The sequence below is a fragment of the Heliangelus exortis genome, chromosome 19, assembly GCF_036169615.1.
Source record: "Heliangelus exortis chromosome 19, bHelExo1.hap1, whole genome shotgun sequence".
NCBI classification, from domain to species: Eukaryota; Metazoa; Chordata; class Aves; order Apodiformes; family Trochilidae; genus Heliangelus; species Heliangelus exortis.
Window position 1 is genome coordinate 4,363,491 of NC_092440.1, and position 16,106 is coordinate 4,379,596.

Below are 16,106 nucleotides of genomic sequence, written 5' to 3' on the forward strand. Positions count from 1 at the left end.
GCTGAGTCTCCCCTGCGCCAACAGCGTAAGCCACGCGTTTGACGGTGATGCTTGTTGGGCAGTAACGTTAGTGGCGTAGTTGGTGAATACGGAGCCGGGGTCGCTGCTTGCGCGGCAGTCGGAGCGCTGCTGTGGAGAGCGGCGGGAGCTGGAGCTGAGGCGCGGCCCCTCAGGGAAGGGAGAGTGTGAGGAAATGGGGGTAATGCTGTCATGGGCTTGCAATGAGGAGGCCGTTTTACCTCGTTTCTCTGCTAAAGCGTGGAGGGTGGCTCTGTCCCCCACGCCCGTTTTTCAAAGTAATTTCAACAAAATTGAAAAAAATTCAGATTGGACAAAATGGTGGTGGATTTGATGGCAGAGGTCAGCAGGGGAGTTCCTTGAGGTACAGGGCATGAAGGGAGCTTCGTGGTGTTGGACTAGGTTTGCTTTCCTAGTCTCCAGAATGTCGCTGTAAACAGCTAGAATGTATAGCAGAGGCTTCCCATGTCATCAAGTAGTTTCACATAACTGTAATTAAAGATGTGCCATCTTTTTCAGCATGAATCTAGTACAAAGTATGGTGCTGTTCAGAGGATGGGGAGAGTGTATCATTGCAACGTTGTTAGTACAACTGGAGGGTGTTCTGGATTCTCAGATGTGGTAAAACATCAGAAAAACAACCCTCTGAACAGCTTGTGATATGAAAGGTTCTTTGTGTAAATAGAGAAGTCATTGAGGTGTTTTTCATTATGTCTGAGTGACAATTATGATAATCAAAGTTCTTAAACTGGATTTTACGAAGCCAAAGTCATTCTGATCAACCAGATTAAAATAAAACACGAATAGCTTCTGGTTTGTTGATCTTCAAAATCCATAAAAGAAAAGTTACTAGTTTAAAAAGTATTTTCCTGAAAGGATTAATTTTTCTGCAGCCCTTTAGAGCAGATTATTTAAAGTAGGCATTATTTTCCTGATTTTGATTAGACTTCCACTAACTATATATTCATAAAGTTTCACCCTATTTTCAGTAGAATGTGAACATTTCTCAGTTTAGAATGGGTGGGTGAAGTTAAGGCACCTGTCCTTCAGTGCTGTCTCTAGTCCTTGTGGTGTGAGTTTTTTCTCTTGTCCTTCATCATAATCTGGAATACTGATTTTAGTGTTCGTGACATGAAATTATTTTATGAACAGCTTCTGGATACCTTCCTCAGATCATTGTCTACCTACAGAGTCTGCTGGTAATTCTGTTCCAGCAACATTGATGTAAGGAGGGTTGTGGTGCCATGGAGACACTATATTCCTAGTCCTCCCTGGTGACTGAATGCCCTTCAGCTCTCTCAGAAGAGAAAGCATAAATCTTGGGACTAATAATTCTCACTACTTTTAGCAACTTGGTATCTCTTAAATAATTTACCTTTTTCCTCCAATGGTGTGGCTAATTTGTTGATTTGATAAGGTAGTTTATATTTCTGTGCGTAAGATTTAGATTAAATATGCTAAATGAAAGTGCTGATGGCCTCCCAGTTTTAAAATGTTTGTTTGGTTGCCTTGGTCCCTCCTGGACTTTGGTATCACTTTGATTGTTGAGTTAATTTTTTTTTTTTTTTTTTTTTAGCTTAATTTGTGAAAGAGCCATAGGAGACACATCGTTATTACATGCTTAGGATGTGTTGAACAAGAAGTGGGAGAATGTGGAGAGAGCAAGTTAGTGTTTGAAAACCTTACTAGCTGGCAGGGGTTTCCTTTTTGTTTTCAGAACTATTTTTTTATGACATTTGGATGCTTTTTTGGCAATATTAACTTGGCAAAAGGGCAGGAGCACACCATAAAAAAAGGTTTAGTCTCTCTAATTTTATAATGTCACAAGTACCGTGATAAATAGAACTATGCATATGGTAATAAATAAGTCTGTAATGTCACCTTCTTTGGTAAATAACCCATCAGCTGCAAACTGGATTCTTTGGGGAGAAGTGGGTGTTTCATTATTATTGAGATTACCTGAGTGCCTGAAGTGAAGTGTCTCACAAAAGAGAAAATACATTAATTCTGAGTAGTGGACTAGCAATTTTATTAAGCATTATTCTTAGCGTGTGATTGTAAAACACAACTGTAGGGTTTGGTTTGTTGCTTGTTTTGTTACATATTTACTTACTGTTTATAGTTCCTTGTCCATATTGAGTTGTCCTGTAGAATTTTTAGTCTGCTGCAGGAAGGGCTGAGGCTTCTCTCCTGGTTCTTAAGAGGGCCAAACCTGTTTCATCATTTAAAAAAATATGAATATTACAATGAGGGAGCTTCCTTTTGTACTGAAATTTGGAAATTTAAATGTAATTAAATAAATAGCAAAATCTTCTAGCATTATAAATTACAGTCTCGCGTGCTAAATGCTGTCTGAACTAATGAGTTGATTAACAATACTTAGACAATATCAAAGAGCTATGTGGTTTCTTATTCCTTGTCTTTAGTGTTTCTTATGTTAGAAAGCAAGATCACTAATGACTAGGAAGACATTTATATAATTCAGAATATTTCGTTGATGCCATGCACATCCTGACACTAAACCTGAAATGAAATCAAGTTGAAATTCTGAAAAAACGTCCCTCTGGAGTTTCTTAATCATTGCTTCTGTGCTGAACATTAGCAATGTAGCAGTCCCCCACTCCTTTAGATTCTTGTCTGCTGGGTTAATCTTGCTCTTTGTATCCGTATATACAAACCACCTTTTTAAAAATGAAACTGTTTTCCTATACAGCATTAGGAGATCGTTGGTTTTAATTAGGGAGCAGTTTCTGATCAAGGGAATCTGTATGGTCACTAAAACCAGTTTGTTTTTTAAAACCAGGACCCTGTGTATAGTTGAATTACTGCAACTCCGCCTTCCCAAGCTGTAAGAGAAGGGGAGGAAGGGAGCTGTTTCAAGCCTGTTGCTATGGCCACGCAGCAGCAGGCTGAGCTGTTTGTGTGGCTGGGATCCTGCTGCATCAGCTGCTGCGCGGTGAGTCCTTCCTTACACTTCGCTACATGATGAACGTTCTTATTAGAAACATTCTTTTGAATGCCAGTAAGAAATTGGTACCCTATTAAAGGTCCCCTCCCCCAACAACCCACGAGGTTTCATTGCATAACCAAATTGGTCTGTCTCAAGTGGGATAGCTAAATGCATTTGTGATTTTCATGTGAACATTATTTTTTTCCAAGTCAGACTATCTGCTGATTTAATTCTTTCTGAGCTGATCTTGGATGGAAGTTTGATGTTGTGCCAAGAAATGTGGCAGCTTCATCTTTCCTCCTTTCTTCTGACCAAATGAAATCTGGTATCCCTTAATATTTATTAATGAGCTTAGTGCAGAGGCATTTCAAACAATGAGCAAGATTTTTAAATTAAAGACTGCAAAATTCTTTGAAGAGTAAACTGCAAGAACTTCTGTTGAATTAAGTGAACAATTCTTTGCCCTCCCATGGAATTAGAGTTGATGCCCTGTAGTTTCAGAAAGCCACTGCTTGCTGCTACAGCTATGCACCCCAAAGAGGTTCATTTTACTTCAGAAGCTTGTTTTTCTTTAACACATATAAAGTAAAAGAACTGCCAATTGTATTGAAACAAAACAAACCAAAACAAGCAAACAAACAACAAAAAAAATTGAGTTTATAAGAACTGGCTTTTTTTGGTTTTTTTTCTTGATCATGTTTTCCCCCTTTTGAGGTAATTCCTGAATACTATGTTTCTCTTCATGTGTCTCCTGTCTGGTAGAATTTCTCTTTGGAGGATGAAGGCCAACCTAATGGATTTGGTTCCCCCCGTGAGTAGGGACAGAATAATCTCCAAGTTTCCCAAGGTAAGCATTCTTTATCTTGGTCATAGTTTGTGGCACCTGCTACACTGAGCTGTCTTTCCCTTGTCCTAATAGTATTTTAAGTTTAAGTACAGTTGTCTTCTGCTAAAATTACGAATTATTTAAGGATTTATTTCAAAGGTGAATGTGACCTCATTTTTGAGGCAATTTTAATTTTCTGTTTGTATAGGAACCTTAGTCATACACTAGACAGCACTGTATAAACAGGCAGAAAAGATCACTCATGTCCCCAGAGAGTTTTGTACTTGAAGTGTGATAGAAGAACTAAGGATGAGGAAGGACCAGGAATGATCCTGATGTTTCTTTCAGTTGTTCAAATGATCTTTTTAAGAGAGTTAGCATTTTTTCTGTGCATGATCTTGGCCACTTTTTTTTTTTTTTTTTTTTTTTTTTTTAATTTTATGTAAACTACCGCAGTTATTTTAAGCAAATTCATGACAAAATACATTTTCCTAATTTTTAAGTAATGCCTAATTAAAAACTAATAGGAAAAATAGTGTTTCATACATCTAAAATCTGAAAGATCTAAAATACTTACTGGTAGCATGTTCCCATCTGTGTTTCTCTTACATGTCTCAGATTACTGGGATAATTTAAGGTACTTGCTACTGTATGGAATGATGAGCAAGTGTGTTTGACCATGGAAGTTTAGCAAGTGCTCAGATGCTGGCACTCAGAAAGGTGGTCAATTGATGGTGCTGCCCAAAGGAGTGTTTGCCAAAATGACTGAGGAAGCCTTACTTCCTTCTAACCAGGCTGGCCTTTTTCTTATGCCAGGGTATCCATGAGCTAGACAGACTCCCTGAGTGAATCTTAGCTATTTTTTCCTTGCTGATTTGATTATTAGCAAAGTAGACATCACACAGTTCATTCCAGGAGCTCTTCTCTGCTACTTTCAGTGGTACACAGCTGAGGCCTGTCTGCAGTTCAAAGAGCACTTCCATCCACAGGTCAGGACTGCTTGTCAGCAGAGCACTGGAACAGCTGGGTAAGTTTATAATAAACCACCTGTGCAATGAATCACAGAATCAAAAAAGCTTACAGGTTAGAAGGGACCTTGAGAGACCATCTAGTCTAACCCTCCCTTTACAAAAAGAAAGTATTTTATGAAAAAAGTATTTAAAATCTTCATAGCCTGCTTCTTTCATAGGCTTTTCTTCTTTCATTCCTTATCTGCCTCACTCCAGTATGTTTAGGGTGCATGTGGGAGTTCTCCAACCTGTTTCACAGTAAATTAGTAAAGTGCTTTTTCTTCCCATTAGTGTCAAACATACTTTTTCTGCTGGCATAAGTAGTGTTGAAAAAAATAGTGGAGTTGCTTAGCAATAAATAGTTGTTTAGCAACTTTAATCTTTTGAACTAGGAATTTAGTTCAATTGACTTTTCATGTTGACTTTTGCATGTGAAGCTCAAGCAGACCAACCAAATTCTAAAGCAATTACAAGGAATAGGGCAGATCCAGCCTGTCTGTATTCTCTGTTGCTATTCCACATGAGCAGTTAATAAAGGCTTTTGGGGGAATTTAAACATACAGCAGTTTTACATTGTTTGAAACATGTAAGAATCTAGCTGTAGTCTTTTAGAAATATACAAGCTGAGAAGTTCTTTCAAATGTTTCCTTAAAAATGGAGCAAAATTCCGACAAATAAATAGATTGAAAAATCCAAATAAGCAGTTTTATGCTATAGAAATAATCTTTTAAATGTTTGTTTGTTTTTCACATTTTCTCTCTCTCTCCCAGGACTGCTACTTGTGCTAATTTTATTCCTGAAAGAAAGCAGGAAAGCTAAACTGCTGGAAATCACCACTATTCAGTTAGAGCAAATAGCTGTATACTTTAGTGAGTAGTGGTTCTGTATTCCAGTGTAAAGGATCTTTCACAGAGTGGAGTTTCTATGAATACTGACAATTACCTTACTATTCTTCCAAATCTGGAGTTGCTGATTCCACAAGACTTGTCATGATATCCATCTTTAAATGCAACTTTTTTTTAATTTCATGAGACAGTCTTGATACCAAAAAACTGAAGCCATAGTAGGCTCCCTGAGAGACACCAGTGAGTTTGCTGCTTTTTAGAAGCATACTTAGTTTCATGCAAATTTGTTACAGGTGTCCAGACTTTTTTTGTTAGCAAGATATCCTTTGAGTCATTTTTCCTGCTCTGTAACCAAGATGTATTTGTCCTTTAATTTTAAAGTAAACCAGGTCTTCAGTTAATTTATTCTGGTAACTGAATATAGCTAAAAAGCTTTACGTTTAGATCTGTGAATAAAATTAAAACTTTTCACTGTTGCTGCTCTTGAGATATTATTAGGTGATTTTTTTTAAATTCTTTTTGATGAGGCATGGATAAGAGTGACAGGCAACTGAGTGTTTTGTACAGTAATTGTAAAGCTTGACAGGAGTAGCCATTATCTTCGTTTTCCATTATCCCAAGTAATGGAATATTTCTTTGTCAATTGAAAAGGTAATCTGAGAAATTCAGTAGCTAATGGCTGTGTTTCAGACTTTTGATATTCCATCAGTGTATTAAATTGTCTAATGTAGACAGTTTTGCTCCAGTGTGAATTAATGGAACATACACCTCTAAACCATTACTTCCATTTTTGCTTTTCTCTTGTTAATTTTATTAATTTTTTATTCAGTATTTTATCAGTAACAGCTAAGCAGGCAGATACATGTCAGCAGCCTAGAGTCCCGTGGCCACCTGGGCAGCATTGACTTCCACACAAAATGCCTTTTTTTTTTTTTTTTTTTTTCTTTTTTCCCCCAAAATATTTGTCTTGGAGCTTACCAGTCAATATTTGGACTATTTAGAATAGGTAATTTGGAATCAGCATCACACAGAAGCCTGGCATGACCAGAAATAGTATTCAGTAGAAGATTAATTTATTTGTTTAAAAAGCCATTGCTTGATACCAGAGAACATTAAACCTCTTAAGCTGTTTTTATAGCATGTGCACAGGAGATGTCAATTCATGTTTAAGACAACAAATACACTTACATTCACTTATCCACCTGTATCTCCTAAAAGATACACTGCATTTCAATTTTAAGAATGCAGGCTGAGTCACCTAAGGCCCATCTGCTGTACTCTGTGGGAGGACCCAGAGCAAAGAGGATTATTTGTATGAAGCCAGTTTCAGATTAATATTATTTCAGATAGTCAGAAAATGTATTGGCTCTAACCATGTGGGTTTTTTTTTTTCCCCAGAAACAAGTTTACACTAGTTTATTTTATTATAAGCAATTGCCCAAGGTTTTATAAGCAAAAAACCCAAGGTTTTATACACTTAGAAATTCATTTGTAGTATTAAACTCAATGAGAAACTTATGATTAATTTTGATGAAATGATTACAGATTCTCTATGATCTTGTGTGCAAACTGCCAAGTGTATATATTTGTAGTCAAAGCAATTTTAGTAGAATAGAATTTATGTCTTATTTTATTATACTTAAGAAAAAAAATATGCAGAGTAAGAAATGGACTCTTTCTGCTCTTTCTGCTTTTTTTTTGTGACCACCTTTTTCTTACAATTAAGAAGCACAGCTGCATTTAGGTGAATGGGAGTAACAGGTACCTGTGTTTATTGCCTGCAATTTAAGGATATAAATCACAATTTTAGGAGAGAGAATGTTGAAATTGTTACTAAAACTATGTAATGTTTTCAAATATTTATAACAGGCTGAAAATATCCAAAGTGGTTGTGGTAGGAGACCTGTATGTTGGGAAAACCAGCCTAATCAACAGGTACAGAATATCCCAGCAGATAGTTTGATTCTCCCCTTTTCAAATAAACACTGTAATGTTTCTATTCCTGTCCATGCAGGGTAGTGCTTAGTGGTTCTCATTTGAAAGTCATGCTCTGGCACTTCAGTCAACGTTTGTTATATTCTCAACTATTTTTATCCAGTCAAATATGAAAGTGTTTCCTTGAGAAAGCCAGGCTAAAGGCTAAACAAACAGAAGGTAAAGAAAAAAAAAAAAAAAACAAAAACAATCCTCCACAAACTTTCCAGTGTCTGAGTCTTGGCTTCATGTTTTTTCCTTACTTGTAGGATTGTTTGCTGAAACATTTTAAAGTCATCATTGTGTGGGGACTAATTTCTAGAGCTCTGAAACTGTAGAGGAAGCTCAATTTTTCCACCTACCTTATTTTATAAGAAAGATAAAGGCAGAATGCCTTAAAAATTGTTAACTGATTATTTAGTGGATGTTTAAAAGAGTTCTTATTCTTTTTGTATCTAAGTCCAGTAAACAGATCACTGAATTTCTTTAGGTAATGATCACCAGGACAGCGTTCTGTCTATGTTTGTTGTTTCTTTATTTCTTCCATGTTCTTAAGTAGATATGGTAAGCTTTTTATCCCATTTTTTAATCATTTTGGTCATTATTTTTTACAGAAAAATATATTTCCTTGTAAGGAAAGCTATAAAATACTGTATCTTCCTTGACAGTCCAAAGATATTTTGGTCTGATTCGCATCTCATCCTGAGAGTTTATTAGATGTATATGCTCCCTACCTTGTTATCCAGTATATCACTTTTTAAAAATTCACCCCAGATAGTGTTAGTTTTGCATTTATTTGAAGCTAAGTGCCTGTTTATTTTATTGCAGATTTTGTAAAGGTAATTTTGACAGAGACTACAAGGCAACCATTGGAGTGGATTTTGAAATTGAACGTTTTGAAATAATTGGAATGCCATACAGTCTGCAGATGTAAGTTGAAACAGTGTGGTTAAGAATTGCACAGAGTACAATCTCCTGTACAATCTCTTGAATTGCTGCAGGCTCTATTGAAATAGGGATTTTTTTTTAAAAAAATAAGAAAATTACACAAAGAATAGTGTGATCTGAAAAACAGGTTCTGTACCTGGAATTGAAGTTTTACTAAAAATTTTAGTGTCATGGATTTCTTCTCACTAAAAAATAATTTTGCCAGGCACTATCCTTTTGGAACTTGAGTCTCTCTAAAAATGTAGACCAATGTGTCAGTATTTTGCCAGCTGATGCAGTAATGTTCATGAGCTACTAAAAGTCAGGTTGCATTACCTGCAGAATCTTCAGTGGCTGGGTAGAAAATTTCCATGTGATAAGCATTAGTGCTTCTTCTTGCTGAGAGACTTCTGCATGAGATAAATTTGGAAGTACCCATGCCTGATTGTTCTAGGTTCTAACAAAAACCCAAACCTCTCTAGTGCAAGCAGCAGTCAAGAGGACTGCATATCATGTTCATTAATAAGAAATGGTTTTGTGATTTTCTTCAGTGGTGTCATGAGTGTGTGGTGGACAGAGCTGTAGGTCTCTGATTTGTCATTTATGGACAGATAGATCTAGCAGTTGCAAGATTCTAATATGGGGTAATACATGATTTAGTTAATATTAGCACAGAAAATTTTCAAAATCAGATTGCCCTAGAAATACATACAAGTGTCATACGTGAGGAAAAAATACTTAAAGAAAAGGCTATTACCATGTAGAATACAAATATTTCAGTTGGGTCTCCAAAACTATCAGTATTTAAAAAAAAAACCAAACATAAAAACCAAGTTCAAGTGTTTTCATTCAGTAATAGAGCTTTACCATATTTCTATCAGTAGTTAATGAATAACATGTTCCAGTTGATAACACTTCTCTGGTATCACATTCTTCTCTAACTTGTACCAGTCTGCTCCTTCATTAGTGCATTTACTCAGGTTACCCTGGGTTTCATTAACCTGAAATTTCCTTTTTTCTCCCATTGCACAGATGGGACACAGCAGGTCAGGAAAAGTTCAAGTGCATTGCATCTGCCTACTACAGAGGAGCAGAGGGTGAGAACAATATTAATTTGACCCTGGCTGTGACAGGAGGTTTCACTTTATATGGAAACATATATGCATATGTGCTCCTTGGAAAGGGACCTGTAGACACAGTATGGAGGAATGGGTTGTCTGTTACTGGAGAGAAGGGACTAAAAAGCTCATGAATTGATATGTTGTTGCACCTGCAAGCCCCGAATGGAGCCAGGATAAATACTGGCACTTGTATCTAGGGGAAAAAGATTTTGGGTTTGGATAAGATTATTGCTGAAGTTAGAAGTGGATACTTCTGTCATTCCCTTTGTTAAGAGAGAATTTATGCAGGAATCAAAGTGGTGCCGAAATAAGAGGAGTAATAGCACTACAGACTGCAGTAACAGCACTGCAGACTGGTAAAGACTAAAGTGGAAGATTGAGCACTTCAGTCTTATGTGCTAGAGAAGACAGAAAATTAAGTAAAATGGAGTTTTCAAGTTGCTCTGTGTTAAATCTGCTCTTGCACTTTATACACTTTATATGTAAATGTTGGCTCTGTTTAATGAGATGAGTTGGAGAGAATTCTGACACACTTTCTAACTTAATTACTTTTTTTCTATTCTTGTCTTTCACTGCAGTTATAATAACAGTGTTTGATCTGGCTGATATCCAGACTTTGGATCATACCAAGTAAGTTTTTGTATTTTGGCTTAGCCTTTAAATCTTTTACAGCAGGTTTAATTGCCTTGGATAGCCTGTAGTTGCTGAGAACTTTCTGGATCATGAGTGTATTTCCTGTTGAGTTAAGAAACAAAGATAGACACTTGTTTGAAGACATAGGGTGGGATTTTTCTGAAGAAAACAAAGATACAAAATTGAACTACTTAGCCTTGACTTCCTTTGTAGTCGGTGGAGAGAGAAAGGCACTTCAGTTAAAAGCTTGAGCCCTCCAAAACCAGGGATGCAGGAAGAGGTGAAGTGTACCCCAAAAGTGTTCTATTTTTTTTCCATTTGCACAGAATAACAGGTTGGCATCTGATAGAAAGGCTAAAATTGATGAGTTGCATCTCATGCATAATGTCTCAAGAGCCTCTTATTTTCTAAGTGCACTGCTAGCTTGAAAAGATTTTCTAGTTTCTGTAGTGATTCTGTTGGTTGATAGGCTGTCAAAAGTAGGAGAGAAAATTACAAACAATATATGTAGGAAAGGTGAACTTACTGGCTCAGATACTTGAAATGGTTTGGTTACAACATCATGCTAATTCTTATAAGTAAACTTGTTCTGCTTTTAGTGCAGGCTGCAAAATTCTACATAAAACTATGATACACATTCTTGTCACCAACTCAGAACGTGTGTGTTTCTAGCACATTGTTCTGACTGTAATGCAGGTACATGTTTCTTTACAACCTGTACTCTGTCTTACTTGAATGTGTATGAGACTATTTCCTTGGAGTACTACTGTGGTACTTAGCTCATTTACATAGGACTTTGTAAAATAATATATATATTAGTGTCTCTTCCTGGCTGAAAATAATTGAAGCCTGTGAACATGATTTCACACACACGTACTCCCTTCCCTCCTTGGCTTGTGTTGGATGACTCAAGAGGAACTTGATTGCCAGAGTAACAAAAATATAAAAGCGTGTGAGACAAGAATCATGCAGCCTTCATAGAGAGCTGTTTTATAATGCTGAATAGATTATTTCACTCTTCTGTATTCCTGTTGGTATCTAATCTGCTATGATGCTCATATTTTTAACTCTGCTTCTTGGTTTTATATTCTTTATCTCAATCAAAACTTTGCCCCCTCCATCATACTGATAAATAAATACTGTCCCTGGGAGCTAAAATCATTGTTGAATTTGCACTCTGTAGTGGGCATGTTTGAACTTTTCGTTTGTGGAAGACATGTATTGAAAGGAGCTGGAATAGCTCCTGGTCTCTTTCTGGCTAGAATAAAAGGCTTCTGACACTCTCAGATAAATTCATCCTCTCACTTTTCTTGTGACCCTATTATCTGTCACTTTCTCCTGTACTTGTCAGTCCTTCTGACTGATTCTCTCTCTTCTCTTTTGTATTTCAGACAGTGGCTAGAAGATGCACTGAGGGAGAATGAGCCAGATTCCAGCTTCATCTTTCTAGTTGGAACAAAAAAAGATCTGGTGGTAAGTAAATTGAATGCAGATAAGGAAACCAGATTTCTCCTTGTTCCTCAAGAGGTTTCCCTTACAAGTTGTACACAATCTTGTTTAGATAAAAATCTTGAGGGAATAACTTATAAAGAAGATCACAGGTAAATAGGAAAGGACATTTGAACCAATTTAAGACACTTGCATGGATAGTGAAATACTATTTCCATTCTCTGCATGACAATTTTCCAAACACCTAATAACTGAGAAGGCAGAAAAAAACTTTTGTGCCCAAAAGAACAGAGTACATAATGATCTTGAAGATTGGTGTTAATTTTGGTTTAGGTTTGGGTTTTTTTTATTGTTTGTTTTTTTAATGGGATGTTACATTCATTATTCAGGAAGAGAGAAGAATTCTTGCTTAATTGTGAGCATTTTCAGAAGAACAGGCTATAATGCACTCATGCTGTAATATTTGTCTTGTGTTTGTCTTTCTCTAGCTACCAATATGTAATAGCCCAGACACACTTATGTTAAAGTTATTATCTTATTTTCTCAGTCAGATGCTCTGTGTGAAAGGACAGAGCTGGATGCCATCCGCTTTGCCAATGAGATGCAGGCAGAATATTGGTCAGTTTCAGCCAAAACAGGTAAGTAAATGCAAATGATGTAAAAATAGACTAACCTACAAAGGCTTGTGTTAAGGTAGGAGGAAGGTAAAGTTCCTTATCCCCCAAGTCTCGTGCAGGATTTTTTTGATATTGCACTTTAATATTGAAATCTTGAGGTCTGCTAATGGTTGGTTTTATTGAAGTACTTGTATGTATGCTTCCACTGTCATGTGCATGGAAAGGAGTGCTTGAGCTTCTGCACAATGTCTTAGGTATGTTTAATTCATAGGTAGTTACATAAATGCACGTGTGCACTGTTACTCAACATTAGCAATGGAAAAAGATTATACCACAAACCTAATTCTCTCTGTTGCTGACTAAAAATAAAGGTACAGTACAGGGTACAGTATTCCAGACTAAGAAAATGAGATATTCTCTGTGCATTGATCAGAATAGAGGGCAGATTGTTCTGTCCCACTATTGGGCACTGATCTGTTCACCTGTGTGCTTATTCTGCTGAGTCATGTGTTGATATTCAGTTGTAAAAACACACAGTTTCTGTCCTGTTTCCCAGGGGAAAATGTTGAAGAGTTATTTTCCCGAGTTGCTGCCTTGGCCTTTGAACAGTCCATGATAAAGGAGATGGAGAAAACTACAGAGTGCATGACCCAAATTGGGGTGGGAAGCCTCACCAGTATGTTAAGTTTTTCTTTTTGTGTCTATTATTTTGTTTCCTGTCTGATAAACTGGGGAGGTTTTTCAAGCTTTAAAGCCTGTTTCAAACACCTGTGAGCATTTTCATGTCATTTTCTATCTGAGTTGTAGCACATGGGAATGACTGGGGCTGCATCCAGCTTTTGTTACTCTTAGTATTGGATGGTATAATTTCTTACTGATTTTATAACTTTTTTGTTTCTACAGAACTGGAAAAGAACATGTTGGAAATCCCAGAAGGCAAGACTCAAGTTAGCACAAACTGCTGCTAACAAGTGTTTCTGCAAGCTCTGTGATTCTCTGTAGTCCAGCACAGAGCACCTGCAACAATGAAAGCTCTCAAACCAGAAATGAAAACTTTTGTTTTTGGAAGTGAGGGAGGATGAAGTTATCCAAACTTCATTTCTGAGAATTTCCTTGCCCTGCAGGCTCACTTGTGCAGGATTGTACAATTGTTATGTAAACCTTTCTCTGTGTAGTGGAAATATAACATCCTTGTCTTAATGCAGAAAGACATTGCCAGTGCAATGTGTTCAGCTGTCTGCCAGAAACAGTTACAGTCAAAAGTTATGTAATTTTAGTGTGCTGCTCTTTGATAGTTCTCAAGAAATCTTAGATAGTGAAGTTGCTTCCTCATGGGAGTAGAAAAAAAATGGCAGTTAAGAATAAAGGGTGCTCTCCATATCTTTTTGCCTTTTTAAGATCATACTATAAAGTAGTATAACTTGCTTTTACCAGTTCCAAATATTTTAAAACTGTTCCAAAAGAAGTCTTGTAAAATAACAGGTATGGAGTACACAAATACAGATGACATATTTTCCATGTGGTTTCTCCGTTCAGGAAAATTATTTTTCATTTTCCAGTTGAGAATCAGAGTCCAATATTCAAGTAATTTCCATGCCTTGGAGAAGTCCAGGTAGGACCTTTGTTGTTTTATCTCAGTTGTCTAATATTTTGAAAATGTTACCAGATAAGAATACTGTTCTTTTCCACTCTCTTGAATAAGGAAGAACAGTAGGTTCAGAACCATTGGTGGTGCATGCCATAGAAAAAATTAATTTCATATGTTGCATCTTCCAAGGAGGCTGCAGAATCTTTTTCTGAATTTATCTTCATTGTCTACACTGCAGTACTACTTTATTGCTAAGAGTAATGACATTTTCATTTTATTCTAACTTTTGTTTGTTTGTTTGTTTGTAGTAATGTAGCATAATTCTGGAGCCATGTGCAGTCTCAGTCATGAACTTGTTTATCCCTGTCTGTGGTAGGAACCCTGAGCTGGTAAGGTTAGATTCAATACTACTCCTTAACTCTTAGTCATTTTATCTACTTCTACTGGACAAGATAATGTGATCACTAGATGGCAGGAGCAGTTTGCTCCACTGCTTAATAAAACCAGTAAAAGTGGAGTTTGTCATCTTGTTAAGAGACTTGCAAGTGTGGGGGGGTTTAGAAGGTTGGGAAATGATGGAGTTCTCCAAAGTGGGCACGTGCTTGCCAAGCCCTAAGGCACTTGCCACATGGGGATGTCACTGGTGTCATTACTGAGTGCTTACAGTACAACATGCTCTCTGGACATGTTGCTGTATGTAACTTGGTGTGCTGGCTGGATCAAAAAAGACCTTGACCCACTTTTGCCTTTTTAAATACCCTTTGAGATTACCTTGTGCAACTGGTTCTTTAGAAATCAGTCATTGTTTTGTGTGGAGAGCCTGGCTCTGGGTATCACTGAATTTCTTTGAAGTAAAGCAACTTTACAATGCTCTTCTGCTCTTTGGGCAACACTGACTGATGCCAAAAGATATTCCTGTTTAAAAGTTGTTCCTGCTGACAAATGACTTCTCCAAAAATTTGACTGAGAAATGATGTTGTCAGAAATTAATGTAATAAAGATTTTGTCAGTGAAATTGTATTGCTATCACTAAGTATGCTATTTGGAATTAAACTGCAAAAGTACAAAAGTGAAAAAGAAATGCACTCAGTTTATTTCCCTCTAATTTTTCCAGTATCTTCCTGAATTCTAATATTTAGTTCTGAGTACCTAGCTAGTGATATTTCTCTAAAGATAAATGAGATACTATAAATACTTTGCTTGCACTGAACCATACAGATTTATTATCCTTCAAAATTAGTGTAAGCACTCAAATGAAAGAATAAGCAAAGGAATTAAAATGGAACAACAGAAAGACTTCTCCAGAAATCAACACCTTATAATGCCATACATCTTGGATTCAAATCCAGCATTACATGCTATACTGGCATAAAAGACAAGTGGAACATCTGTAATGCTCTAAATTTTATTCTGCAACTCATTTAAATGCAGAGAAAGAAGAAAATCTATGGGCAGTTACAAGTTACACTTTCTCAAGATATTCATTCAGTCATTACAGAAACAATGGTGTCTGGAAAACATTGTAACAGGACTGGCCAGATTTGAGGTGCTGAGAAAATAGACATTTTTAATAAATCTGTCCATTGGACTGAAAATATTCTGAAAATTTTTGCCATCCCTCCCACCCACCTCATTTAATTTGATAAGAAATAGGAACAAGTAGAGAAACATGACTTAATTCTTTTTATTTTCTTTTCTTAGGATGTAAGTTAGTGCAGCTTCATAAAATATGATGAAGAGAGATCTAGGAGCCCTGTGTCTTTTTTTGTTGGACAATCTTCACTTTGGCAGTTGTGCCCATAGTGTTGGCAAAGATGCAAGTGTAGCATTTGGTGGAGAAAATTAATATGGGTGGGTATGTAAGGAGTTATTAGATAAATGTGTAATATTTTGACCTTATGATCTTCATCTCCCAAATCTGCTTCACAAGGATGATGAACCAAGTACTGCACTGAGTAGGCAGTGTAGCTGTGGCACTCTTATTTACTGAGTCTGAATGAGAGAGGAAAAAATGGTTCACTCTGTTGCAGTAAATCCTGTTGTCTAGGCTAGGAGCTAGGTTTCAGTGCAGGCTTGCTAAGGTTTGCAGCTGCAAAATGATGAAGTAACAAATTTAAGACAAGATCAGGATTGTAGGGGTTGGTTATT

General features: G+C 36.7%; 1 protein-coding gene across 3 annotated transcripts; it reads left to right on the plus strand.

Moving 5' to 3' along the window:
* Positions 1-7: 7 nt before the first annotated feature.
* Positions 8-15,636, plus strand: RAB36 (RAB36, member RAS oncogene family). 3 transcript variants are annotated; one of them, XM_071763241.1, is made up of 13 exons: positions 8-25; positions 538-695; positions 2,822-2,978; positions 3,731-3,815; positions 4,733-4,821; positions 7,519-7,584; positions 8,452-8,553; positions 9,583-9,647; positions 10,250-10,301; positions 11,696-11,777; positions 12,301-12,391; positions 12,927-13,046; positions 13,274-15,636. In XM_071763241.1, the coding sequence occupies exons 4-13, from the start codon at positions 3,747-3,749 to the stop codon at positions 13,336-13,338; spliced, it is 801 nt and encodes a 266-aa protein (XP_071619342.1). In that variant the 5' UTR covers positions 8-25; positions 538-695; positions 2,822-2,978; positions 3,731-3,746; the 3' UTR covers positions 13,339-15,636. The 3 variants fall into 3 exon arrangements, 2 of the variants coding, with proteins under 2 accessions (XP_071619342.1, XP_071619341.1); XR_011729712.1 differs by lacking the exon at positions 8-25 and adding an exon at positions 127-185 and having other exon boundaries at positions 12,242-12,391; XM_071763240.1 differs by lacking the exon at positions 8-25 and adding an exon at positions 138-185.
* Positions 15,637-16,106: the final 470 nt, after the last annotated feature.

What these genes read in the sequence shown, in the direction of transcription:
- RAB36 (XM_071763241.1), top strand. Translation starts at nt 3,747, where the DNA reads ATGAAGGCCAACCTAATGGATTTGGTTCCCCCCGTGAGTAGGGACAGA. An exon ending in GAACAAAAAAAGATCTGGTG is followed by an intron (nt 11,778 to 12,300) that starts GTAAGTAAATTG and finishes TTATTTTCTCAG; the next exon opens with TCAGATGCTCTGTGTGAAAG. An exon ending in GTCAGTTTCAGCCAAAACAG is followed by an intron (nt 12,392 to 12,926) that starts GTAAGTAAATGC and finishes CCTGTTTCCCAG; the next exon opens with GGGAAAATGTTGAAGAGTTA.